Source organism: Crinia signifera, chromosome 19 (genome assembly GCF_055691185.1).
Source record: "Crinia signifera chromosome 19, ASM5569118v1, whole genome shotgun sequence".
Lineage (NCBI taxonomy): Eukaryota > Metazoa > Chordata > Amphibia > Anura > Myobatrachidae > Crinia > Crinia signifera.
Genome location: NC_139226.1, coordinates 91,389,575 through 91,416,994, shown reverse-complemented (window position 1 = coordinate 91,416,994; position 27,420 = coordinate 91,389,575). Strand labels below are relative to the sequence as shown.

Sequence of the window (27,420 nt, the reverse complement as noted above, 5' to 3'; positions counted from 1 at the left end):
ACATTTTAGAAGATAATAGATAGAATCTGATTGGTGGCCCATAGCAGCATCGCCTCTTCAATAGAACTCCCATCTTGGTTAACTTACCCTTAGTACCCCTTTCACACCCAACCTCGGACCCAGGTAATTGCCGAGGTACAGTGTGATTGTGAAAGCAAACAACTTATAACCCGGTTCTTCTATTGAATTATTTTGATGCACTAGTCAGCTGCCTTTGCATCTAAAGATTTGATGGTGGAAGCCCAGCCATCATTTGATGGTGGGCTTCCGATGCCCATCCCCACTGAGTAGTCTGCAGGAGTACACAATCAAATCGTAGAACTCTCTTCTGAGCGTAGTGATACTGTAGGTTCCTTTCCCCTGCGCGGAAGGAGTTGAAAGAATAAAAAGCAGCGCCGGAGCCTCAGTTAAAATCAGTGAGCCAGTCACCACATGGCGCCGTGCGCATGGGGACACGCCCCCACCTGACGTCAGCGCGCTAGGAGCAACGTAAAGTTAATTGATTGTTCCGCCGCTAGAATTGGGGTGTTATTTTTTTCTTCTTTGCCGCGCTGAGGGACCGCGTGCGTATCCATCCGCCACCGACACCGCCGAGGTGAGAGAGAGGAGACCCCCGGACGACATGTCGGCCACCGCTACGCGTGAGAAGAGGAGCGCCGCCGCCACAGCCTCCGCCGCTGCTGCTCCTCCCGCCAGCAGCAGCAACAACGGGGATAACGGCGGGGAGGCGACGGCCGGGGACGGGCAAGAGATGCTACAGAATTGCGGCGTATGCCAGAGCCGGCTGAGTGCGGAGCGGGTGCCGCAGCTGCTGCCGTGCCTCCACTCCGTGTGCCGGAGCTGCCTTGCCGCCGAACCCGCCGACACCGGAGCAACGGAGCCCGACTCGGGTAAGGTGTCCCGCAGCGGCGGTGCCCGTTCGTGTGTCCCCGTCCCCCTTCCTCCTCCCAGATCACACCGGTCTCTACCCCAGCGCGCTCCTCTCACAGGCCCACTGCCGCCAGGGCCCGGGCTGCTGCAGAACAAAGAGCAGCGTGGCTTCCGGTGCCGGGCCCCTCCACCCGGCGCGGCTCCCGTGTATGCCACCCACCCAGTGTACTATTTGTCCCAGCGTGCAGGAGGAAGCTGCTTGTGGCTTTCCAGATGGTGTTGGACTGCAAATCCAAGCATGCTGCCGCTTCCCTGTTTTGGAGTGTTCTGTGCGTGTACTCCCCCTTCTTACACCTGTGTAGAAGTGGTGGCTTAGTACACTGTACCATAACCGTGTACTCCCCCTCCCAATCTATGTAGTGGTACACCGCCTATACTGGGGTGCTAGTGCCTACCCCCATATGTACTGTAGTGGTACATCACTTGTGCCTACCCTCACCCCATGTACTGTAGTATACGCCAATTGGGTGCTAGTGCACCACCCCCTATGTGTACTGTACTGTAGTGCTACATCACCTGTGCCCCCCTATGTACTGTAGTGGTGCACCACCTGTACCTGGTGCTAGTGTCGACGTCCATCGCCCTCCCCCTCCCATGTGCATTGTATTGTGGTAGTATAGTAGTAGTAGTGCTGGTCCCCCTGTATCTCCAACATTGCTCGTTTCCTTGGGTACCCTGATTGGTGTGTGGTTAAACTTGTGGAGTAGATGGACTTGATTTGCCACTGTGGCATCGCTCATACTGTGTTAGCTGAGAACGGAGTGTCTGGCCCTTTCACAATGAATTATGTTGTCTACATAAAATACAAGTCTTCAGCTCAATTTTTTACATTAAAAAGTTTTTTTGTCCCTGGTATGGTAAAACAAAACCTAGTAAAATGGTGGCAATGATGAGTTGCGCAGGGGTACGGACCTCGGCTACATCATGGGGGCCGAATACAAGTCTGGTTTATCTAAGATTGCTGACATGTTGTTGGCTGCTTGGAACAGGCCTGTATGACATTGCTGCTTAACTGAGCCACCACTGAATTCTTTAGGATTTCCCATTGTCTGTTGCTTAAGCCTGTATAGGTGCCCAGGTTAAGCTGAGCTGCTTCATCACCAAGAAGATGTTTAGGTTTATTTTGTTGCATGAAACGGTTTGCTTACTATAGTTGGTGTGGAAGGGAAGAGGGAATAAAAACATCCAGATACATCTTATAAAGTGAAAATACTTCTGTAGAAATCAAAGTACTAGTCAGATTATAGATTCATAATCACTGCAAGTTAGAGCCCTCTTCTTCACAGGACCTAAATGTACGGCTTGTAACAACATATGATATACAGAACAGTAGGATTCAGCAGAGAGAACTTAACAGTAGGACACAATTCCTTAGCTCATGAGGATGTGTCCCAGTATACACAATGTACCCTGTAGTATGGGGATTCTTAACAAGTATTCTGTGATTCAATAAAGTAATATCTATTACAGATGTCACATGCAATACTGATCTACACTGTTGGCCATTTCTTTGCTGAGCTGTGTCTGTCTGATGAACCCAGCTACAATTTGTTCAAGGTTCAGTTTCCCATAGACAGAAGTATTTTGACTTCAAATCTTTCATTTTTTTTGGGTACTTGTTTCCTAGCACGGCCACACCGATTTGCATCGGGGTGATCGTGTCGGAAAAATCGCGTCGGTCGCATCGCATGCGATGCGACCGACGCGATTTTTACATTGAATCAAATGTGAATAGGGATCCTATTTTACATTGGATTCAATGTAAAGTATTCCCCAGACCCCCAATTTTACCCCCTCAACGTCACCCCACGATTGACGCCAACCCGAAGCGTGGCGAGCGCAGCGGTGCGCGTCCTCCGACCTTTTCATACCCCTACTATCCACGTCGGCGTAGAGTTGAGAATATAAAGTGTGGCGTGCGCAGCGAGCCACCGAGCCCGAAGCGTGGCGAGCCCCGCGAGGGGACGCGTATAACTTCACATGTATACGCGTCCCCTCGCGGGGCTCACCACGCTTCGGGCTCGCTGCGATCGCCACACTTTATATTCTCAACTCCACGCCGACGTGGATAGTAGGGGTATGAAAAGGTTGGAGGACGCGCACCGCCTGATTTCAAAGGAAATCGGGTCCATCGTGTACCTTAACTTTAAGGTACACGATGGCCGCGATTGTGGCCGTTCTAGGAAACAAGTACTATATATTTTTTTTATTATTATTTTTTTTTTATATAGCAATGTAATTGCTCTTTTGGGCACCCAAAGGTTATAGTTGTGGTTTATAAAAAAAAAAAAACACAATTTAATCATGGTATGTGTATTTATCTTCTCACAAAGGCGGTCCCATTTTATTAATAAATATGGCTCCTTTTTATGCGCTGAATAAGTGTGTATGCAATTTTATCGTTTGTTTATATGGTGCCACAAGGGATCCGCAGCATCTGACAATACATAGATGAGCAAGTAGACAAGAATATGGTGGTTTATAGTACAAATACAAATTAGGACAAGAACACAATAAATAAAAGAATTACAGTAGCGACACTGATGCAATTATAAAAGTGGCAGATATATTCTTAGAAAAGTGCAAAAAAAAAGTTATGGGATGTAAACGATCTGTGTTAAGTCACTATTTGTTATGCACATGCAGGAGATCTATCTACATCTTGACTGCACGTGTGTAGCATGCAGGCGATGGTGATGCATGGGCCGCGCATCGCCATTGTTATTGGGCATACAGATGGAGCGAGGGTTTTCGATCTAACTAGATGACATTGTAAGCGGTATCACTCAGAAAGGGCTTTCTGAGCAATGTTGTGAACAATATCGCCAAGTGTGTAAAATAGAGGGGGATTTCTAACTATGTGCAGGAGTGCGCATAGGTACGGTACATCGTTAACAATCCCCCTCTCTATTTGACCTCTAGCTTCTAAAAGGGAGCACAGCGCTGCAGTGTTACCTGGAAGTTTCGGGTTTGCTTAGCGCTGATGCGCATGGAGAAAGATGCAGCTTTCAGCTGCATCTTCTACCATGTAACCCCCTGGCAACGAGCGTTGAACCCCTGGTGATTAACATTAATTAGAAGCTTTACTGTGGGAAACGTTGGGCAGCATATTGTCAGAGGCTTAGAACATTACGGTGTGTGGCATAATGTAAATGGGGGCATTTTTCAGTTATTAAGTAGATTTATTTTTTTCAAATTTTTAGTAGCCCCGCAGGAGGTATATTGTCCCGAGTAGCTCACACCCAATTAAAGTTGGAGACCACTAAGCCAAACATTCCTACAAGACTTTAATCTTACCAATAAGTAGTTTTACCAGAAACAGTCCTTAAATCTGCACCATCCCTATAGTGATGGAATGACAACCTATCTCCATCAGTGGATTCCCATTTTCAGATGTTAGATTTTAATCCTATAGTGATCTCACTACTTTTTCTTGGGGAACAAAGCAGTAAAATCACTGGGTAATGGGTGAAGGGGCCCTGCTCTTAAGCAGTTCATTGCTTGAATCAGTAATGCAGAGGATTTGGTTACCCGTTAAAGCAGTATTTACATGAATTTCTTCCTCTGGCTAGCAGAACAGTGGAGTGTCCATGCTGGCTGCAGTGAAATTCTGAACAGTGCTTGCAGTAAAACTACAGCTTGTCTTATAACAAAAGAAACACAAATTGGTAAATCCATTTTTTTATTGAATAATGCTTGCAAACATGACTCTGTACTTAAAAGGAAAACAATTGATCTGTAATAATGAAATCCCCTTGTCCAGAATTTGAGAAAATGAAAGGTAATTCCTTTAATAGACAACTCCAACTACTTGGGTATGAACACTTCTGTCGTTTTGTTGAACCTGGCTGATTGGTGGGGCATCTTGCACTGTGATTCCACCATGTCCCGGGTCACACTCCTGAGACTTTGGTGGATTTCCTTCCCATGTCCCCGATTCCACTGCCCTTAATGAAAGATTGTTAAAATCATGTCAACCTTTGGCCTATATTGACCTCATGGTGTTATCCTGATCCCTCCCAATTCCTATTGAGTAACATGAGACAATTGCTCAGTCTCAAAGTAAGGAAAAACCTCCATGTTGACATTTTTGCTCAGGATTCATATCGGTCAAGCTTTGCTCTTTACACACAGTAGAGGGACGTTTGCATTATTTAAAACCATAAAATGTACTGATTAGAACTACAATTCTTGTAGATTAAAGATCCTCATTTTGCATTTTCAGCTGTGGTCCATTGCCCGGTGTGCAAGAATCAATGCTTTCAGAAAGATGTTGTTGAGAACTACTTCCTTAGAGAGGACTCCTCATCCAAGCAAGTGACTGAGACCATCCAGGTGAGACTTTCTGGTTGTTCACCTGCTGTAATATTATATTTAATGAGTAGGTTGTTTTGCTTACTGAATTACCTATTTTTTTTAAATAAAACTAGTACCAACACAATTGTAGAAGTTTTGGGTACAGTACCAAGTAACACAGGGCTGGGCAATTGCGGCCCTCCAGATGTTGATGAACTACACATCCCAGGATGCTTTGCATTAGTTTTGCTATGTGGCCATGCTGAAACGGACGCAAGGCATGCTGGGATGTGTAGATCATCAACATCTGGAGGGCCGCAATTGCCCAGCCCTGCAGTAGAAGTGTTTCTGGTATGGACCCTCGAAAAACCTTGGTCCTTTCCAGGGTCACATAATTGAGGTCAACAGCTGACATGTGACCTGGTTTTTCACTGGTCTTTACCTTGGTGTGAAAGGAATCAACATTGGTTAGCGATCTGCAAAAATACTAAACTTCAGAAAAGCGAACTTTGAATTATTCAGGGATGCCCTAACAGGAATTGGGTGGGAAACGGTTATGGAGGGAAAAAATGCAGAGGAAATGTGGGATACTCTAAAAAAGGTGCTTGATTCACTAACTATTGAATACATTCCTAAAGTAACTAAAGGTAAATTCAACAAAAAAAAAGCCACCATGGTTGGACAAAGAAGTAAGGTCAGCTATCAACAATAAAACCAGAGCCTTTAAATTCTATAAAAATAACTTGAATGAGGAGGCGTTCGCAAAATACAAAGAATCAAACAAAACTTGTAAAGGGGTAATCAAAGCAGCTAAAATATTATATGAAGAGTGCATAGCCACTGAAAGCAAAACTAACCCAAAGAAGTTTTTTAAATACATAAATAGTAAACGTTTAATTAAGGAAAACATAGGCCCACTAACTGATACTAGTGGAAAAAGTGTTACTGAGGACAAGGGAAAAGCAAAACTGTTAAATGAGTTCTTCTCATCAGTATTTACTAAGGGAGAGCAGACTGTGGAACGAACATTTACCACAAACGGGACAAATAAGCCAGATCTCATTGTGGATTTCACGCCGAAGGAAATAATACTGAGGCTAAGCAAACTCAAAACAAATAAGTCACCAGGGCCAGATGGGATTCATCCGAGGGTATTAATGGAATTAAGGGATGAACTAGCTACCCCCCTACATTATATCTTTAGGAAGTCACTATCGTCAGGTATAGTACCAAAAGATTGGAGAATAGCAGAGGTAGTGCCTATATTCAAAAAAGGAAGATCCCGCTAATTACAGACCCGTTAGTTTAACATCAATTGTGGGTAAACTATTTGAAGGATTTTTAAGGGATGGTATCCAGGAATATTTAGATCATCACCGTCTACTCAGTACTAACCAACATGGGTTCGTGAAAAATCGTTCATGCCAAACTAATCTACTAGGGTTCTATGAAGAGGTTAGCAAAAACCTTGATAATGGAAATGCTGTAGATGTGATTTTCCTAGATTTCGCTAAAGCATTTGATACCGTCCCACACAAGAGATTGATTAATAAAATGGAGAACATAGGATTGGGTGAAAATATCTGCAGATGGGTAGGGAATTGGCTATGTAATAGAGAACAAAGAGTGGTTGTGAATGGTGCCATATCAGATATGATACCGGTACTAAGTGGAGTGCCCCAGGGTTCGGTTTTGGGGCCCATTTTGTTTAACATTTTTATTAACGATATTGGGATAGGGTTACTCAGCAATGTATCCATCTTTGCGGACGATACAAAACTTAGCAAAGTCATCAAATCACCAGAAGATGTCACCATGCTTCAAAATGATCTTGCAATTCTAGATGAGTGGGCAAAAAAATGGAAGATGAGGTTCAATGTAGATAAATGTAAGGTTATGCACCTTGGGAGACACAACCAGTGTGCAAGTTACAGCCTTAGCGGAGAGGAACTGGGTAATTCCATACTTGAAAAGGATCTAGGAGTCCAAATAGACAGCAATCTAGGATGTAGTGCCCATTGTAATGTAGCTACAAAAAAGGCCAACAAAATTCTGGCATGTATTAAGAGGGGAATGGAAACTAGGGACTCAAGGGTAATTATGCCACTATATAAAGCATTGGTGAGACCTCACCTAGAGTACGGAGTACAGTTCTGGGCCCCACACTATAAAAAGGACATCAAAGAATTAGAAAAAGTCCAAAGGCGAGCAACAAAGCTTATTAGGGGAATGGAGAATTTAAGCTACGGGGAGAGATTAAGCAATTTGGGACTATTTACATTAGAAAAGAGACGTTTAAGGGGGGACATGCTCAACATGTACAAGTATATCAAGGGCCAATATAAGGAACTGTCACACACCCTATTTTCTACTAGAAAGGAATCTAGGACGCGAGGGCATGAGTATAGATTAGAAGAAAAAAGATTTCATTCAGCTAGTAGAAAGAATTTCTTTACGGTCAGAACAGTCAAACTCTGGAACTCTCTTCCCAGAGAGGTGGTAACGGCTGGCTCATTAAATGCGTTCAAGGCAAAGTTGGACAAACATTTACTGGAGAAAAACATCCATGGGTACAAATAAGAAATATAATTTGTCTGTAAAATACCAGAACCTACCAAATTAGCAATGGATATCTATACCAGGTTGAACTAGATGGACGCAAGTCTTTTTTCAGCCTTACCTACTATGTAACTATGTATGTAAGTGCTCATTATTATGGATTTGTTCTGAGATTTGTCCGAAAGGGACATAAAGACCAGTGACCTCACAAAGGTTCTGATAAAATAACCTAGCTCCCATAAAACTGCAATTACACAGGTTTGCTTCTTCCAATGTTAAATGTGGGCGTGGTACGGCGGTCCCACAATCGGGATACAATCGATCATCGGAATCCTGTCTGCCGGTGCTCTGACGGGGGGGGGGGGGGGCGCGCGTTTGCAAGACCTCTTATGTAATAGAACATTACTAGATTATTCTTCACCATCTTGATCCCTGTATACAGTTCATATTTAATTTTCACACTATGGGCTGAATGTATGTCGCTGTTAAACCTACAGACTGGGTTTGAAAAATGACATTTAAGAGCAGGTTGTTTATCACTCTCCACTTTATAACTTATTGTATCTTGGTGCATCTAGCCCATTGTGTTAGAAGAATTGTGATTAAACAGCAGATGGTAATTCCATAATTGATTTGCTGCCAAGATGTATGTTTATAATTAGTGTTATAAGAAAAGGGCGGTGGCAATGATGAGTTGCGCAGGGGTACGGACCTCGGCTACATCATGGGGGCCGAATACAAGTCTGGTTTATCTAAGATTGCTGACATGTTGTTGGCTGCTTGGAACAGGCCTGTATGACAATGCTGCCTAACTGAGCCACCGCTGAGTCCTTGGAGAGATTTATTTTCTAATGTGTAAAGTTTGTAACGGCACATGTTCTAGAGTTACTCTGTTCATGAAACAGTTTAAGCTGGCTGGTAAATCCTAATCCCCACAAGGATGCATAGATATAAATGTGTACTATATTTTGGGGACTGACAGTGGTATCAAGCCTTTCCCATTTGGATGCTCATCATAAATTCTGTTTTGCCATGCACCTATAAAGTAATTGCATTTCAGAAGTCGGACAGTAAGGAACAAGGGAACCAGGGTAGTTTTTAGGCTGAAACAAAGCATTTGCTGTAACACCTGTATTTTATAGAATAATTTTTTCTCTGTATGAAACGCACACATGCCTAATCTCATCACTCTGGGACACTTTCAGGCTGTTACACCACAGATACAAGATCAAAATAATTATCTGAAAATAGACATCTGTGGGGTCATTTTTTGGCCACTGTCTCATGAGTAATTGAAAGTGCTGATATGAGCAACCAACTGGGGAAATTGACATGATTGGAACTTGGTATGACAAGAAATTGTAAGAAAAAGTACTTGCTATATCCAGCAGTTTGACAGCCTTATTTCCTATATGCTACAGTATACATAACAGGCAAATAACGTCTCTCAAAATGCAGACGTGTAGGAAGAGGAATGATCCAACAGAAAATAACGGTTATTTGACAATGCAGCTTCCTGTAGGAGTAGTGTGGCGGTCAAGTACTCTGGAGTCCTGTCTTATAAGTACCCCAGTTTCCCTTATTCTGAATGTTCACAAAAGTGCAAAATGGTTTGGGCCAAAAATAAAGCTTTAAAACTAAATATAACCTTATTAAGTTGGTGCATGGTGCATGAATTATACAGCATTACAGTGGCGTTGTTGGTAGGAGTTATGGGTTTTGCGTCTCTACACTTGGCACACACTTCCAACATGACTAAAGGTGAGTACACACGGGTGCAATTTCATGTAAAATCGCTGGGAATATGGTCACTGAGCGACCATATTGCCAGTGATTTGGAGCGCAGCTGGCGATAAATCACCAGCTGCGCGCTCCCGTGTGCACTACCTAATGGTAGCTGGTCGCAGGAGCATGCTCCAGCGGCTTTCCCCGGCGATCGCTGTGCCGGGAGGTCAGCTCCGGGGAGATCAGCGTTGCTCTCCCCAGCTCCCTCCCTCCTCCCATCAAAGTGACAGCAGCAGCATCTGCTGCTGCTGCTGCGCTCCCCCTACGCCCCGTAGCAGTGTCTCCTTTTCATCGCTGATGAAAAGGAGACACTGAGCAATATGATTGCTGGGGATATATTGCTAGCAATATATCCCCAGCAATCCTATTACCCCGTGTACACAGCATTACCCTTCATACTGTATTCTCCTAATTTTCCTGTAGTTTGTTGCTTCTGTTCAGAGGTCACGCTAGCCTGTCATTATTGAAAGCCTTTTAGATTGGTTTGCAAGCTCTGCAGCACATTTCAGACATAATTCGTAACTACATAAAATTAATCCATAACAACTAAAGGTCATTTTTGACAGAACATATTACTCCAGTCCCATTTATAAACTGGTGTCCGATCTAGGCTTTGGGTGTAAATGTAGTGTGTGCTGGCTGCTGCTATGGCCTCAGGAGAAAACGTTTCTGAGGCTGTGGATTATTGGTCACTGGCTTGTGTCCTGTTAAAGTAAGAAGTGTTCAAATACAGGAGGGTGGCTGACTAGATAGACATGGCTCTACAACAGTGGTTCTCAAACTTGGTCCTCAGGACCCCACACAGTTCTCAGTCCACCCGACAGGTGGACTCATTACTCAGACACATTTTAAAAAAAAACACAGGTGTAGCTAATTCTTCACTTGCCATTCTGTGAGGAGACCTGCAAAACGTGCGTTGTGTGGGGTCCTGAGGACTGAGTTTGAGAACCTGTGCTCTACAACATTCCAAATGCAGCCTGAATAGGAAATCCAAATGCTGTTATGGCGCACTCGGCAAGATCTTGCAATTGTCAAGGCACAACAGTGCCCTTTATATTAGGCCGCTTTGAAATGCCTTAGTTTGCAATGTAGAGATTTCATAGCAAAGCACCAGGATTATATGCAATACACTGTATGCTGTCCTTGAGCAGACAATGTATCGCTTGGGATCCCTGGATCCGATATGCACAGGAGTGCGCATATGATTTGCCACTTTTCACCCAGTTTTTCTCAGCCTAGCTTTTGAAATCAGGTGAGAAGCGCCCAAATCGTATAAGTTTATGGCCAGCTTTACATCTATCAGTATTAAGTTAAAACTACATAATTGAATTGGTCACATCTATACTGCGCAGGAGCTGTGCAGATGTTTGCATGACCAGCCCCCTACAAGGTTCTTTTAATACATGCACACCTGATACAATACATTCAGAAATGTACACGGGTAATTTATAGCTTTTTTTTTTTATGTTTTGCTTTTCTCAATAGATATGTTCTAAAATCTCTTGCACCAGTTTGATATGTAACTTTATTTGTTTGTCATTCAGAGATGCACCAGCTGTGAGGATAATGCTATAGCCAATAGTTACTGCATTGAGTGCACAGAATGGCTCTGCGAGACCTGTGTTGAGGCCCATCAGCGAGTCAAGTACACGAAGGATCATACTGTCAAAGTAACAGGTAATTACCCATCTGGTGTCAGCCAACCTTTGTGTGTTCCAGCTCTCATCAGGCGACACCACAATGTGGTGACTCCCTCTGCTCTGTCAGCTCCCACTTTGTGCATGGAGAGAGGTCAAGGCCGCACATCAGGCTGCAGCATGGTTATTTCTTCAACAGTCCTTCAGCAATCCGGCTCTATTTGGAAGTCAGAGTAAGGATATAGTTTGTCCTGGAGGTTGTTAGAGTATTACATTTGGCACAATTAAGGTGGCGAGGTAAAGTTACAATCCTATCACCTAAAAACACTGGATTTTCCTTTTTCAATTAACTGCCCTTTAGGCTGGTGGTGTGCTACTGGCAGTGGTAAGTTACCAATTATCTCTGATAACCAGCATTTATTAGGTATTATACCCAATCCACTTGAAGCATAATCCCCGAACAGCTGACCCTCTGTGTTTCGATAACACATGAGGTTGGGATCTTAATCTGGATCCCATGTATTCTTGCCTAAGAACTGGTCATTTTTCTAGTGAGAAAAAAAACTAAAATTGGTTTACCGAATGACCATCGGGTTAAGATCACGTCTAATTGCCTAGGTCCCTTAATTGTTCAGATTGCACAGTTACACATACCCCTGAGTGTGTTATTATGAGGTGTGATATTTAAGTCTAATCTGTAGTTATGCTACTTATGGTGACCTCCAGACTATATAATTAAGCAAACATCCGTATGGTATAAACTAGAATCTATAACAGGTGTTCTTTGGTCTATAGGGGATTATGCTCAGAAATATGATATGTATAGGACGTGTGTGATTGAGGGGGTGGATTTTGCATTCCCGTAATTTAGGGGACCTACAAAAATGGACCCATGGGGGTGATCCATATGCTTTGTTTTCCTTGCTGCGGTCATCAATGCTCTTTCAGTGGTTACCAAACTGTGTGCCTAGGTGCCCTGGATCAATTCAAGTTATTTATGGTGAATGTCAGAGAGAACCAGTGCTTGTGGCTTCCAATCTTAAAATATGTGGACAAACACAACTATTGATATCGCCAAATAACTGAACATATGGGTGATGTATATACCTAGTATTTGGAACACTATTGCCATCGAGGTCAGATCCAGGATTCATAACGTTTACACTGACGACCCAGGATATTCTTGAGTCGGCACTGTTCACACTGCACTCAGTGCTGGTGCTTGGAGATATTACCAAGCGCCTGAAGTCCACTGGCCGGGAAGCCCACAGCACCTACGTCATAATAGGGCAAGCCTAGCACTGAGGAAAGCTACTGTGCTGCCCCGATGAACTGTCTGTGAGGAGAATGGGCACCGCACAGAGGCATCCATACACCACTTCCCTGGCTCTGCTGCTGTCTGAATAGTACAGCAGGAGGCTGCATGTGCCCTGTCCCAGCCTCCGCACTGACAGCGGGACACTACATCATTTAAACGGGTCCTAGGTTGGATGACCTGCCACGTTTTCTGGTTTGGATTGCTGGGTATTTGGACGCGGGTTGTTTTTTTAAAGGGCCCATTTACACTGAGAAATCCAGGAACTGTAGTTGGTGTAAAAGGAGTATAAGAAGAAATATGTGTAAAACCTGTGCTCTCCTACAGTACCAAGTGAGTAACACCTTTTCAGAACAGTGTTTCTGGTATGGACCCTCGAAAGAAAACCTTGGTCCTTTCCAGGGTCACATAATTGAGGTCAACAGCTGACATGTGACCTGGTTTTTCACTGGTCTTTACCTTGGTGTGAAAGGGATCAACATTGGTTAGCACAGTGCTCATTATTATGGATTTGTTCTGAGATTTGTCCGAAGGGGCATAAAGACCAGTGACCTCACAAAGGTTCTGATAAAATAACCTAGTTCCCATAAAACTGCCATTACACAGGTTTGCTTCTCCCAATGTTAAATGTGGGCGTGGTATGGCGGTCCCACAATCGGGATACAATCGGTTATCGGAATCCTGTCTGCGCGGGGGGGGCGGCGGCGTTTGCAAGACCTCTTATGTAATAGAACATTACTAGATTATTCTTTACCATCTTGATCCCTGTATACAGTTCATATTTAATTTTCACACTATGGGCTGAATGTATGTCGCTGTTAAACCTACAGACTGTGTTTGAAAAATGACATTTAAGAGCTGGTTGTTTATCACTCTCCACTTTATAACTTATTGTATCTTGGTGCATCTAGCCCATTGTGTTAGAAGAATTGTGATTAAACAGCAGATGGTAATTCCATAACTGATTTGCTGCCAAGATGTATGTTTATAATTAGTGTTATAAGAAAAGGGCGGTGGCAATGATGAGTTGCGCAGGGGTACGGACCTCGGCTACATCATGGGGGCCGAATACAAGTCTGGTTTATCTAAGATTGCTGACATGTTGTTGGCTGCTTGGAACAGGCCTGTATGACAATGCTGCCTAACTGAGCCACCGCTGAGTCCTTGGAGAGATTTATTTTCTAATGTGTAAAGTTTGTAACGGCACATGTTCTAGAGTTAAGGCCCATACACACTTAGAGATTTTCATTTCAAAAGACTTTGCCAAAATCTTTGATAGATATACCTGTCACCAAAGTAGTGCGTACACACTGAGCTATTTTCCCAAAGAGCGAGAGATTTTCAGGAGGCGAAAGACTTTGCTGAAAATCTTTCATATAAAAGGCGATTTACATAATGGGCTGGGTTTGAATACCAAGGGTGGGCGCAGGGTTTTATTCAGTGCATGTCTGCTCTTTGGGCCTGATTCAGAACTGATCGCTGGGCTGCATATATTCAGAGCCCAGCAATCAGGTAAACTCCGCCCCACCCAAGGTGAAATCCCACATATCTGCACGGCTGTGTTTTCATCTAATGATTTTCCCCTTAAGGTCCATACACACTGGGCGACTATGCCCAGCGTGTATGGACAGCGTTGATTGCGTTCATCGCTGCGGGGAAAGCCGCTCAGTGCATACACACTGAGCGACTTTCCCCCTGCCCGGCGCCGATGGAGGGGAGAGGATGGCGTTGCATAGCGCAGAGCTTTGCAAAGCCATCCTCAACGCTGCTCATCTGCTGGTATTACAAGCAGATGAGCGGCTTTCCCGGTGATGATGCCGGACCATACACACTGGGCGGCTTTGAGCTGAAAGCCGCTCAAACTGGGTGTTTTGAGCGATTTTCAGCTCAAAGTCACCCAGTTTGTATGGGCCTTTTTTAATCGCACAGGCAAGAAATGTTTACATTTTATAGGAAAAAGCTGGTAATGTATATACCTTGCTGGACTGTGCCAGCAATTTACATACTTTACCGGTTTTTATATATACATTGGTGGGCAGTGGCGACTTATAACTTGCTGGCCTGCACCAGCAATGTATACGGTACCGCCATTACAAAATATACATTGGTGGGCAGTGTCGGCGGTAACGTATACATTGCTGACCTGCACCAGCAATGTATACATTACTGCCATAGCATAATATACATTGGTGGGCACTGGACAGTGTAGGCGGTAACATATACATTGCTGGCCTGCGCCAGCAATCTATACATTACTGCCATTACAAAATATAGATTGGTGGGCAATGTCTGGGGTAACATATACATTGCTGTGGACACAGCAATGTATATGTTACTGCCTATTATAAAACATTGGTGGGCAGTGGTACTTTAATAAATATACATTATCGTGTGTGCTGCAGACTCTTCTCCTCCCTGCTCCATGCGACGCAGTCAGTGTCAAAAAGCGGAGCAGGGGGAGGGGGAGGGAAAGGAGAGAGCACAGGGACGGGGAGACTGCGGGGCGAGGAAGCAGGGGGGCGGGGCGGATGGAGCGTGCAGCCTCTTCTCCCTGCTCTGTTCAGTGTCAATACGGAGCAGGGAGGGAGCAGGGGAAGCCCAGCCAAGCTAAAGCGCATAGCGCACACTGCGGGGCGGGACTCGGGCAGGGGAACAGGGCGGGACGGTCACTCGGGCTGAAAGTGTATCATCTTTCAGCCCGGCGGCCATGCGTACACACTCAGCGATGATGGCTGAGAAACCAGCCATCATCGCTAGACATGCTGGTAAAACCAGCCGACGGGGGACCTCGTTAACGATGATGCGGGAGCGCGCATCATCGTTAATCTGTCATCTGTGGTCCATACACACTAGGCGATTTTCAGCTGAAAATCGCTCAAAACAGCCAAAATGAGCGATTTTCAGCTGAAAATCGGCTAGTGTGTATGGGCCTTTACTCTGTTCATGAAACAGTTTAAACTGGCTGGTAAATCCTAATCCCCACAAGGATGTATAGATATAAATGTGTACTATATTTTGGGGACTGACAGTGTTATCAAGCCTTTCCCATTTGGATGCTCATCATAAATTAATTCTGTTTTGCCATGCACCTATAGAGTAATTGCATTTCAGAAGTCTGACCGTAAGGATCAAGGGAACCAGGGTAGTTTTTAGGCTGAAACAAAGCATTTGCTGTATCACCTGTATTTTATAGAATAATTTTTTCTCTCTGTATGAAACGCACACATGCCTAATCTCATCACTCTGGGACACTTTCAGGCTGTTACACCACAGATACAAGATCAAAATAGTTATCTGAAAATAGACATCTGTGGGGTAATTTTTTGGCCACTGTCTCATGAGTAATTGAAAGTGCTGATATGAGCAACCAATTGGGGAAATTGACAATGAGGACTTTAGAATGCTTTAGCTCACAGGTCTTCTACCTGTGGCGCTCCAGATGTTGTGGAACTACATGTCCCAGCATGCCTTGACTGTTTTGGTATGCTGGTATTTGGCAGGTGAAAGTGATGGCCATTCAGTTGTATCAACAACTGAATCTTCCCCATGATCTTGAAAGTTTGTCTGGTATACAAAGCAATCTTCTGATCCTGAAATACAAAGGTAAAACATTAATCTAGGACTAGGTCTTTCTCGCCATGGACTATTCGGTACAAAATTCCCTATGCCCATATTTACCCCATGATGAGGGAAATGGGCCACAGACTCCCTATTGCCGTTTCCACCCAGGAGAGCGGATCTTTCCGTACGGCTGCTGTGTTCAATGTGGTCTCCTGGGGCTGAATCTTCCAGACATCACATCAGCCTTCATTAATTATTGTCTGGTTGCTATTTTTCCCTCTATCTTTTTTTTATTTTTTTTATTATTATTGGAAGCTGTTCTTCCTCTTATACAGATTGTTCCATTATCAGTAGCTTACTACCAGGCCGGCACAAGCTTTTGAACCTCCTGCAGTTTAATGTCCGATATGTGCGCAGCAGGTCGTGTGTAGCCATCAGCATGTGCTGTGTAAAGGAGCGCTTTCCCTTGCACACCCTTCATATAGAACAGTAGTTCTCAAACTAGGTTGCTCTGGGACCCAGTAAAAAAAATACTAACTATTGCAGAATGGTCAGCAGACCACATTATACTCTGACATTTCCCTAAAAAGGTGAAGTGATGGGAAGGCAGTGGGTAATGAATGGAGGCCCCCCCCCCCCCCCTCATGCTCTACTGCTTTCTTGTACTGCCTCTCTGGTGCACCTGCTTACAAGAGGTTTTTGACTGCTTCAGAGTCTTGCTTAGTGAGCTGGCTGCTGAGTCTGACCGTCTGCCTGTTTTTATCTGTAAGTTCCCTACAACCTGGAAGACCCAGGGGTGCTCTCGCTGACATCCAATTGCTTCCCGTGGTTATCTGGAAATGAGGAAATACATGCAGTCTGTTGGTGGTGGCAGCAGCTGGTGGGTGGTACAAAATCAGAGCACTGCAGTGGGGGTAGAGCTACCTGATGATACCTCAGATCTCTCGGCCAGTGATAAAAGGAATATGAAGTATACCACAATTCATCTCCTTGGATCACTGGCAAAAATATTATACAGCGCAGAAGGTTCTATTGCACTGTACACTTGGAAATGGGGATGAAACTAGGTAGTTACAGACAGTCAAGGATCAAAGGAGCCATTAGTTTGCCGCTCAGGAACACTGTGACGACTCCATGATGACATGGTCCGGTCCCACTTTGGGGTTACAACCCACAATGTGTGACCTGCTGGTATAGAATATCTGTTCTCCCTGATGTATTTATCTGCACAGTGGATGTAGCATGCATCCGAGGCATACTGACTGTTGGCTCATCCATAGTTATTGGGTGTTTTTTAAATTGTAACTTTTTTTTTTTTTTCTTGAATAGGTGGATCTAAAAAAGAAAGCGAGCATACAGTGTTCTGTCCAGTTCATAAACAGGAGCCGCTCATGTTGTTCTGCGACACTTGTGACACTCTGACCTGCCGTGACTGTCAACTACAGGGGCACAAAGACCATCAGTAATTACAATAAAACTACTTAAGGCTGTTCAGAGTTAGATTTGCTTTCTATGTAATGAAGGTAACTCCTAATTTCTCATGGAATTTTTCTAGGTATCAGTTTTTGGAGGATGCTGTCAAAAACCAGCGGAAAATCCTGTCCGCTTTGGTGAAGCGGCTTGGAGAAAAGCATACTACCCTACAGAAATCTACGAAGGACGTTCGAGCTTCGTAAGTAAATGTGTCCCGGATCCATACAATGTGGTCACATGCAGTTCCTAAACCTGTATTTGAATTGCAGACCAAACATGTACGATTTGTCACTTTCCACCCGACTTCTCAGCCCGATTAGATAAAATCGAGTGAAAAGGGCACAAATCATGTGAGTGTATGGTCAGCTTAATTAAATGGCCCATAGCGGACATATTGGTAGTGGTAGATTCCTGGAGTGCCAAGTGAATTTGTCAAAATAGGTGTGGAAATTGCCAAGCAAACATTCATCATAATGACCTGTAACGTTTACCTTACATAGAAAATACGGGGGCAGGGGGGGATGTAGAAGGATCTGGATGCTGGTCACATATAAGCCAGCTTACTAGCACTTCTAACCCATGAATGTGAAGCCTTTTTTTAAATGTTTTTTAAATGGATTTCATGTGCGTACATCCAAATACTTTCCTACGTCCTCCTTGACTTGCAGAATTCGTCAAGTGATTGATGTGCAGAAAAAACTTCAAGTAGATGTGAAGATGGCCATCCTCCAAATTATGAAGGAGCTGAACAAGCGAGGCAAACTGCTAGTAAATGATATGCAGGTTTGTCTGATGTAATTCCTCCATCTTGATGTACGTGTAACAGATCAGGGTTTAGATTTGTTTTTTTTTTAACTTTAACTTTAATATTGGTTTGATGAATCGGTCTGTTTTGAAGCCGTGTAAGTAAAGTGTTTTTATTTAGAAAGTGACGGAAGGACATCAGGATAAACTAGAGAAACAGCACTGGACTATGGCTAAGCTGCAGAAGCACCAGGAACACATACTCCGCTTTGCCACATGGGCCCTAGAGAGTGACAATAATACCGCATTGCTGCTTTCAAAGAAACTGGTAAAAATCTTGGTTTCACTTGTGTTTTTTTTTTTTTTTTTTGGTACTTTATTATTAATGCTTCGTGTAACGAACTGATCCCTGTTGTCTCAGATTTATTTCCAGCTGCACCGTGCTCTGAAAGTAGTTGTAGATCCTGTTGAGCCGTTGGGAGACTTGAGGTTCCAGTGGGATTCGGATACCTGGACAAAACATGCAGAGTTTTTTGGTAAGAACCCCCCTTACAGTCGGCAGTGCAGGAGAATGTGTAAGATTAGTGACCTATGTATGTCATACGTATTTACTGGATATTACATACACTGAGGCAATTTTACATGTGATTTAGTTATTTAGATGCTTCTTATGCAATTTATGGTCGCAATCACATAGAAAGTATTTGACATCCAGTCCCATGTGTGGTTCTGTACGCATTGGAGCCTGAGGATCGCATAGGCTGCAGGCGAGCGAGAGGTTGCAGCCAGGCTTGGATGGGAACGCTTACGATACATTGTATGCAGAAAGAACCGCTGTCTGGGAAGTTTTCGGGTGGCTCAAGGGGGGATTGCGGACAGTCTCCCCTTGGAGAATGGGCAGCTTTTGATCTGTGTTTTTCAGTCACTTTTATGTCACCTGAAACACAGTTCTGGAAAGGAGAGCAATTGGCACAGATTTATTAAGCCTGGATAAGTGATAGGTCAGCCCCTAACTGTCATGGTACAGGCTGGGTTTTAAAATTACCAGTGCTATAGTTCCAGAACAGGGGCCTAGGCTCCTGAATGAAACTGTACACGCCACTAGTGGACTAGTGTTGATAGAGTTGTGACATTTCTAGGGTGGATTACAACAAGTTCACCACTCTGTCCAAGCACCTGTGATTTCTGTATTTGGTTGAGCTCACTAGGAGCTCTATGTAGTAACTTGGCATTTGTGTCTTTAGCGATGCTTCATTACAGATGTTGCCTCTTTGTTCTTGGATAATAAGGAAGCTTGTGACCCCTATAACTAGGAAAAGAAAACTTTTTTTTTTGCTAGAAGAACACTGATGGTGCTTGACTCAGTGTGCTAGATGGTTATCAGTTGTAATGGTGTACATAGAAATAAAATGTCAGGTTATTGAAATCCAAACGAATGATGTGAGAAAGGGGATGGTCAATAATGGCGTACCGAACGCACAAATTAATTTGAGTACCTGTGTGTAAAGGTTTCTTTAAGGGATCACCTTCCCTGCTAAACCTGAGAGGGTGAGAGTAGGTGGCGTACCGCACTCACTAGAAAGTTAAACTCTCGTAGCGGTTTCTTTATCTTCAGATAATTAGTTTCAAGGCCTCCGTGGATAAAGATCCATTAGATCAATTCATGACAAAAAGAAAGATTGCTGGGTGTCGGTAATGTTGACAGTGGATTAGTGAATTAATAGAAGTACAGGGGGAACCTCTATAGCATACAGAACTCACAGAAAATCATAAGTCTCCGTGCACATAAAGGTTTTTTTATGGGATCACACCATACGTGAGGGGTCCCAAGCATGAAAAGTGTGCGTACCATATTTGGCATGACTAAACTGTATGCACCTCACGGTTTCTTTAGTGTTGCTCAGAACATCCCAAATCAATGTCTCATGCATGGGGTGGTATGCAAATGAAAATGGATACCATTTAAGTGACCCTCCATCATTGAGGCAGCACAGACTCCCAGATTGCTCCTTAAGCCCCGTACACACGGGGGAGATATATTGCTGAGCAATATATTGCTCAGTTTCTCCTTTTCATCAGCGACCAGAGATGGTCGCTGATGAAAAAGAAACTGCTGGGGGGAGCCCGACAGTGGAAATTAGCTGGTCGCAGGAGCATGTTCCTGCGATCACTACAGGGGTAAAAACGGGAGCGCGCACCCGGCGATATATATCGCCGGTGCACACTCCCATCGCGGGCAATATGGTCGCTTAGCGACCATATTTCCCACGATATTACACAAAATCGCCCCCGTGTGTACGCACCTTAAGGACTTTCTTTTTTTTTGTCTGGGAATAGAAACCGTTCCTACTACATTTTCCCTTGTTTCTACTTTTCACCATGCCTTGCTAGAACTGAACAGTTATCAATCAATCTCTCATTTCTCTTTTAAAAAAAATTACTGGAATGAAAATGCGGGAGCTCCTGAAGCACTTTCCCTCCATCCTCTTTCGGGCACGTCTAGGCAGGAAGCTTTTTTGTAACGGTTTCAGTGATAGGTGCCTCTTTATTTCCAGGCAAAATCATATCCGACAAAACTGGTGTTCTGCCATCTTCAGGATCTTCATCTTTAAACTCGAGTCAGGTACTGACACCTCTCACCAACTTTAACCCAATGGTACAGAATCGATCGCGATCTGGTGTTTCTCATGGAAGGACAGCTGCTGGCGGTCCTGGAAACTTCATGCAGCAGGTGCAGTCTGGGGGTCACACTGGTCACACCCAGACCGACATGCACGCAATGTGACTTTCTTTAGGGTGCCTTTTTATTAACGGTTTCCATCTTATTTTCAGGCAATGGATGACTATGATAGGACAGGTATGTTGCCATAAAGCATTACATTTTGGTTTGTCCTGTTGAGACAAATTTGGTGATGCAAACAACTTTTCTTTTTCCACTTTTCAGAGGGTGAAACTTCTGGGTTGGAAGCTGTAGCGGGTCATAAAAGGTATTTGCGAATGTAACTTTTTGTTAGTACTCCGTGCCTTTGCTGGGGTTTAATGTATTTCATTCCTTTTTGTGTGTTCTTTTGAAGGGGACGCAGCTCAGAAGGTGATGTAAATGAACTGTTAAAGAAAGTACCCCGTGTCAGCTTAGAACGATTGGATGTGGATCTTAATCCAGACACACAGCCGCCAGTTTTCAAAGTTTTCCCCGGAAACACAAATGAGGACTATAATTTAATAGTGATTGAGAGGGGGAACGCTGCTGGGGAACCTGTTGTAAAGGTAATGGTTTTTATCAATGGTTGCAGAATATTGGGCAATTGCTCTATGTATGTTAAACCAAGATCTGCTGGTACGGTGCTGTAGTGCTAACAGTGTCTTTTCTCTGCCAGGAGGAAGCCATGGAAACGGGCATCAGTATCCCTACAAATGTTTCTGCGGAGGATAAAACATACGGCCGTCCTGATGGTCTGCCCGAAAGTTTGCCACCTGTCATTCGCCCACCAAGCGCAGCCAGTGATGGAGTTTCCTCTGATTTCCAGGGTTCTAGTGCTGGTGTTTTTTCAGAAACCGGGACCGCTTCTCGTTGTAAGGTGTGCCAGAAGGAAGGGAGTCTACTCACATGTAGCCAGTGTAAAACCAGCTTCCATAGAGATTGCCATCTGCCTGCTCTCCTGGAGATCTCAAGGTAAAAAGGATTTCAATGGCAGTTAGGGCCATAGTTTTAACAGTCAGCCGGACAGTGAAAACCCGCCCTGTGTGCATTGGCGAGTCGATTGCAAAAATGTAGCAATATGGTAGCTTAGTGCAAATCCATATGCAATTTACTCACCATTAAATTATTTTCTTAATCTGTACAAATGTGAGTAATAAAGCTGGGTACACACCTGCAGATTTCTGTCCAATCTGGTGGGAACAAAAATCTGGAAGTCTATATGAGCAAACGAAAAATCTGCATTTGCTTCTAAAGATAACAAATTTATCTTGTTTGTCTCAGATTGATTTAACAAATTTGTCTAACTCCCATACATTTCCAGGTTTTTGTTCTCATTAGATTGAACAGATAAATCTGTAGGTGTGTACCCAGTTTAAGTCTGACCCTTCCATGAATCTGCGGCAGATACAGGCTTAGCGAGGCGGGTCACACCCTCACTTACAAGGCCTGTGTCTTTTCCGACTCCCACCAACACAGACTTCCTGACCATCACTTTGTGATGGGATTGTAGTTAATGTGTACGTACCATGATGACTACCCTTAATCCTGCTTCATTGAGTATCGCCAGGTTTGGGGGACTTTTTTCTTGGCATTTGGCCAGAGGCATTAATGTGAAACTATTTACATTTGCCTTCTTTCTTCAGGTGGTCCTGGAATTGGGCCTTTTTTTGAAGTTTCAGGTTTCTGCTGTTTGTGTACTCTTTCAGAGACAGACTGTTTTATGCTTGATCAGACTTTCTTTTATGGTGTCCTCCATTTTGCACCGTCTGTACCCAGTGTAATTCTTTTGGATCTCAAAAGGATTCAACGCGCTAAGAATATATTTTATTGGGTGATTAGCAGACCATTTGTAGATAGCAGTCACTTTATTTTTTTTTTTATTGTGTAAGGCAAGGTGTATACTTGCGGAACAATGAGTATGTGATCTTAGTCCAAAATAACTTTTTTTTTTTTTTTTTTTTTTTTATTTCCCCATTCGTTTTAGTGGCGAGTGGAAGTGTATGCTCTGTCAGGACATTTCCAAGCATGATCAGAGTGAGGTTATTCCACTAGTGGATGCCAGTCCCACAAGCCTCTCGGCGATTGATCAGAAGGTTTGTTTGCTGTTGATTTTTAAGTGAGCCTCACTCTTCTCCTAACCCTCAGATTACCCAGATGGGAGAAGGGGGGTTGTCTTATAATGCAGATAGCCTAATTGTAGTTTCAGGAAATTAGTATGACAGGGAAGACCATGATCAGGAATGAATCCATAGAAACTGCATCATTGGTGTGCTACTTTTATGGGTGGTTTTGGAGCTGTGTATAATGAAGGGAGATGAAAAGAATACACAAATTCTACCACTCTGGCAACAATAGTGTAGGATTGGGTTGCTAGAATATGGTACCTCCTATGGGGTAAATCAAATCCATTTAGTTTCTGCTTTGATGCTGCATAATTATTATATTTTTTAATCATTGGCAGCAAATATAGTTTCCAAAAAAATGGGTAAAGGCAGCTTTTGTAGCTATAAGGATATGGGCCAAAATATGTTTTGTAACCCTGGCGTAGCATCTAAGAACACATGGTAAGGGGGCCCATAGATAAGGCAGCTTCCCTGGCAATCCCCAGTTTAAAAAAAAAAAAAACCTCCTTTTCTACCCAAAAATCTGATAGTCTGGGATTTTTAACATGCATTAGTTTGATCTGGTCAAAACTTTTAAAGGTATCAATCCAAATGTTCATGATAGAACCGTACAAAATCAGCCGACACACATGCAAAATGCGGTACCTGATTGTTTCTAACACTACCCATTCATCCCTTCCATTTCCCATCAGAAATGTGAGCGTATATTATTGGAACTACTTTGCCATGATCCTTGCCGACCCTTCCACAGACTGTCTAGTGGAACGGTAAGTATACTTTGACCAAATGGTCACTGTTCCCTATTGATAACATAGAATGCGTTGTGGGTTTTGGTAGTTTAACAGATTGATCCTTAATGCTATAGATGGTAAGCTTGCTGCAGGGCCCTCCGACCTCCAAGTCGGTCTGTTACCCGGTTTGTTTTATCACTGTCTACTATTGTAAAGTGCAACGGAATCTGCTGCGCTATATAAGAAACTATAAATAAATAATGCCACAATTTGTTTCTAGGATGATGATCCATTAACGGATTTGACGCTCATCCGAGCCAAGCTACAGCAGAAGTTGTCTCCTTCGTATGTCAGCCCTGACGATTTTGTTAAAGATGTATGGATGATGTTTAGAAATGTCAGCAAGTTTGCAGAGGTCAGAAAACCTTTTTATTATTTTTTTGTAAGGTCTCCTTACTTAACGTTATGTTATGAATGTCTGAATATTCAATGGTGTGTTTAGGGCCACATGTAAAGTTATTGTGGCAGTGCAAAGGTTAAATTATACTTTGCCTGTTCAAGTCTGAAGTTGGTAATTATGGTTGTGCCCACAAAAAAAAAAAAATCTATAGGTGTCAAAGTTTTTAACTGGCAAATATATAAATAAAAATCCTTGGGAATTGTCAGGTTTTAGAAGTGAATTAGGTGAACATGTATCTCCCACTTAATCCAAACTGTTTTGTATTTTATTTTTTTTGTTCACCTTAAAGACTGGTAACCATTGTGACTTTGATTTCCCCCAGTGGCTTATCTGCACAGTTGCTAGGCGGACACTGGGATGGGAGTTAATTTGCATCTCCCAGGTGGCTGCTCCTCTGTGCAGCTGAGGATGGGGGGTGGGGGGGGTCTTTCTGTACTGAGCATTCAGCATTGGTAGGCAGCATGCCAGACACTAGCTTAGGTTGCAGTGGGTGCCGGGAGGTCATTCTGACTGGTGGCTGCAGGAAGATTATTGTTCCTCAGCCATCCACTTTTATATGGACTGTGACCATGCCAGGCAGCTGGTTAAATAATATTACTACATCATCTGGGTGTTCAATCATTTCCTCCAGAACTATAGCAGTACTATTTAAAGTAGCAGTTCTATTAGCCAGGATAATTTAAGTTGACACCTACATGGTAGATTTCGAGGACGAGACTACAGTAAAACCAATTCACCCTTCCAGACCACCTATCTGGGGCAAAGGTTTAGGCATTAAGGTCACATTTCCCAGACCACCTAGCTGGGTGCACAGGTGAAGTCATTCTGAACAGTAAACTTAGGGGGGGAAAAACTGCATTCATTCCGCACAGCTAAATTCTACAGATCCACGGGTGGCATGGAAAAATATGGACTGATGGTAGCACCAGTGAGACATAGTTTTCAGTCACTGGTAGTGTCAGGTTGTGCATTATTGATCACAGTACTGCAATGTGCTTATGGTGATAGATGTCTGAAGTTACCGGCCCGGCTGTTCTGCTTGCTGTTGGATATTGAGAAAATTCTGAATCCCCTTTTTTTTTTTTTTTTTTTTTTGCAGGATAAAGCTGTGGTGCAGTCAATCATCGAGCTACAGTCTTTCTTTGAGGCAAGACTCAGCCTTCTGTTTGGTGACCGCAAGTTCTCGTGTCTCCTGGGGGAGGTCGAAGGTGAAGATGAGCCACAGAGTGAAAGTGTTACTCAAAGGAGTTCCCCAGTGAGCTCGACCAGTGAGAGTGTATCATCTGTGAAAAACACTGCTGCTGAACAAGATTAATTCAGCCTGAATGGATGTACCCAGATAACCGAATTCAAGTGGACATGCGCATATCTTGTTTCACACAAACACTACTGCGCAAGTGACTGGACATTTTAAATTTTAGTCCTTCCCCCTCCTCTTTCAATAGATGGGTGATAGGTTGCCACTGGAAATGAAATAAACGGACTGATGCCCTAGGCAGTAAAGACATTCGCAAGAGGCCAATGATATAGAAATAGCGAGTTTTATGTGTTCTGTTCACTCGCATTGTGTCCTTGAGTTTTTTTCCATTGTTTTTTATAACTCCTATTACAGTTTCCACTGTGTGATCACACTCGTGGCACTGATCTTGGCAACACAACGGTCACTGCTTAGACTTCACGGTCTACATCGTGATGATGGGACACCATGATATCTAGCTGTGCCCAAACTGCTGTTCAGCAAGACCTGGGTAGAATATGTACAAAGATTTTCTCTGAAGTTCTACAATGTAAAAGCATACTTCAATTAAATTTAGTTTTTGTCTATTTTGTGTGTGGTCGGCCAGTAGGTACTGCTGGCCTTAATTTCTGTTCTGGATGATGAATGTAATGGTGTGTACACATGGTGAGATTCCCTTGCAATTCGACTTAAGATTCGAGTGCTATGCAATCATTGCTATCTCTGTACTTTTAACATACAATCAGCATTAGATTTGCACTATATAGTCATTGCTGCCCTGTCTATCTGGGTTTCGATTTGTGCTGTCACTGGAGTGCGCATGGGGATCGAAAGGGAAAAAACCTATACGATCTGCATGCAATTTTGACTATAATAGTCAAAATCTAATGTCAAATCTCACTGTGTGTACACAGCATTAGGCTTTTATGTGGCAGCTTTAACCAGGACCAAATGTGTCTTCTCCCCTGTACACAACCCCCCACCTCCTCAAACAACTGCTGCCTCCGACACACAAGAATACTGGCTTCCATGAACTACAGGACCCTTAAATCTGGCATATTAAGTCTACTCATTGATTTTACCTCGGTTAGCGGAAAGCCACTTTGTGCAGTTCTCACTGCTCTACTATTAATCTTGTATCGAAGAAATCTCAGTTGGGTCAATTTTGTGTTTGCATTGGAGCATGTTGCATTATAAAAAAATAAACTGCTTTCATTCATCCACAAACTCGCAGACAAATTGACTGACTCGCTATAAGAACAACACTTGCAAATTATTTTAATGCAAGCACGTGCTGTGTGATCTGACAACGTGCACTGTGGAGCTGTATCATTTTTATTTTCTGATCTCCAGTAAAAAAAGGTGCAATATCCCATGGTGAGATTAAGATTTATGTTGAGAAGTCAATTTTGAAAAATGGTGACCTTTCAGATGAGCTATAGTTATTGGTATAGAGAAAGAAAGAGTACTCTCTTCTTTGGGGGGCACTGCTTATGAAATTTTTTTTCTAAAACTTTACTTTTATTATATTCAAGAATAAAATCGACACACATTGACATAGATCTAACATGAAAAACATAAATTAGACGTGTGTAACCCTATAGGGGTACTTATACTGGGTTAATCACTTCAGTAAGAATAATTATGTGTAAGACACTTCTTGTAGCATGCACAAAAATTCAATATGCATACTTCTGAATTTGGCACACAAATTTGATTGGATATCTATTGATATCTATAAGCAACACACTGCGAGATATTTCTTGAATCGTCACACTTAAAAGAAACACTTCAATAAGTCTCTGAAACTGTATTTATATATGGAGATAATAACAATTTAATGAGTTACTTAGTTTCCGATTAATACA

At 43.2% G+C, this 27,420-nt stretch overlaps 1 protein-coding gene and 3 non-coding genes across 5 annotated transcripts; all 4 read left to right on the top strand.

The window, feature by feature from the left end:
• Window positions 1–423: 423 nt before the first annotated feature.
• Window positions 424–26,530, top strand: TRIM28 (tripartite motif containing 28). Of its 2 annotated transcripts, none has more exons than XM_083162906.1 (17): window positions 424–890; window positions 5,156–5,265; window positions 11,115–11,247; window positions 17,413–17,545; window positions 17,639–17,755; window positions 18,225–18,339; window positions 18,482–18,628; window positions 18,722–18,836; window positions 20,856–20,923; window positions 21,133–21,157; window positions 21,245–21,287; window positions 21,375–21,567; window positions 21,678–21,973; window positions 22,986–23,094; window positions 23,817–23,891; window positions 24,136–24,270; window positions 25,415–26,530. In XM_083162906.1, exons 1-17 carry the CDS (start codon window positions 623–625, stop codon window positions 25,628–25,630), a joined length of 2,298 nt encoding a protein of 765 aa, XP_083019032.1. In that variant the 5' UTR covers window positions 424–622; the 3' UTR covers window positions 25,631–26,530. The 2 variants fall into 2 exon arrangements, with proteins under 2 accessions (XP_083019032.1, XP_083019031.1); XM_083162905.1 differs by having other exon boundaries at window positions 425–890; window positions 20,856–21,031.
• On the top strand, window positions 1,811–1,951 carry LOC146044527 (small nucleolar RNA SNORD94). The gene has a single exon (XR_014464963.1). It is a non-coding gene; the product is annotated as a small nucleolar RNA SNORD94 (small nucleolar RNA).
• Window positions 8,466–8,606, top strand: LOC146044526 (small nucleolar RNA SNORD94). The gene has a single exon (XR_014464962.1). It is a non-coding gene; the product is annotated as a small nucleolar RNA SNORD94 (small nucleolar RNA).
• Window positions 13,536–13,676, top strand: LOC146044524 (small nucleolar RNA SNORD94). The gene has a single exon (XR_014464961.1). It is a non-coding gene; the product is annotated as a small nucleolar RNA SNORD94 (small nucleolar RNA).
• Window positions 26,531–27,420: the final 890 nt, after the last annotated feature.

Coding starts and splice junctions, on each gene's coding strand:
- TRIM28 (XM_083162905.1), top strand. CDS start 623: ATGTCGGCCACCGCTACGCGTGAGAAGAGGAGCGCCGCCGCCACAGCC. Junction 17,546..17,638: donor CAGGGGCACAAAGACCATCA/GTAATTACAATA, acceptor GAATTTTTCTAG/GTATCAGTTTTTGGAGGATG. Junction 18,837..20,855: donor AAAACATGCAGAGTTTTTTG/GTAAGAACCCCC, acceptor CTTTATTTCCAG/GCAAAATCATATCCGACAAA.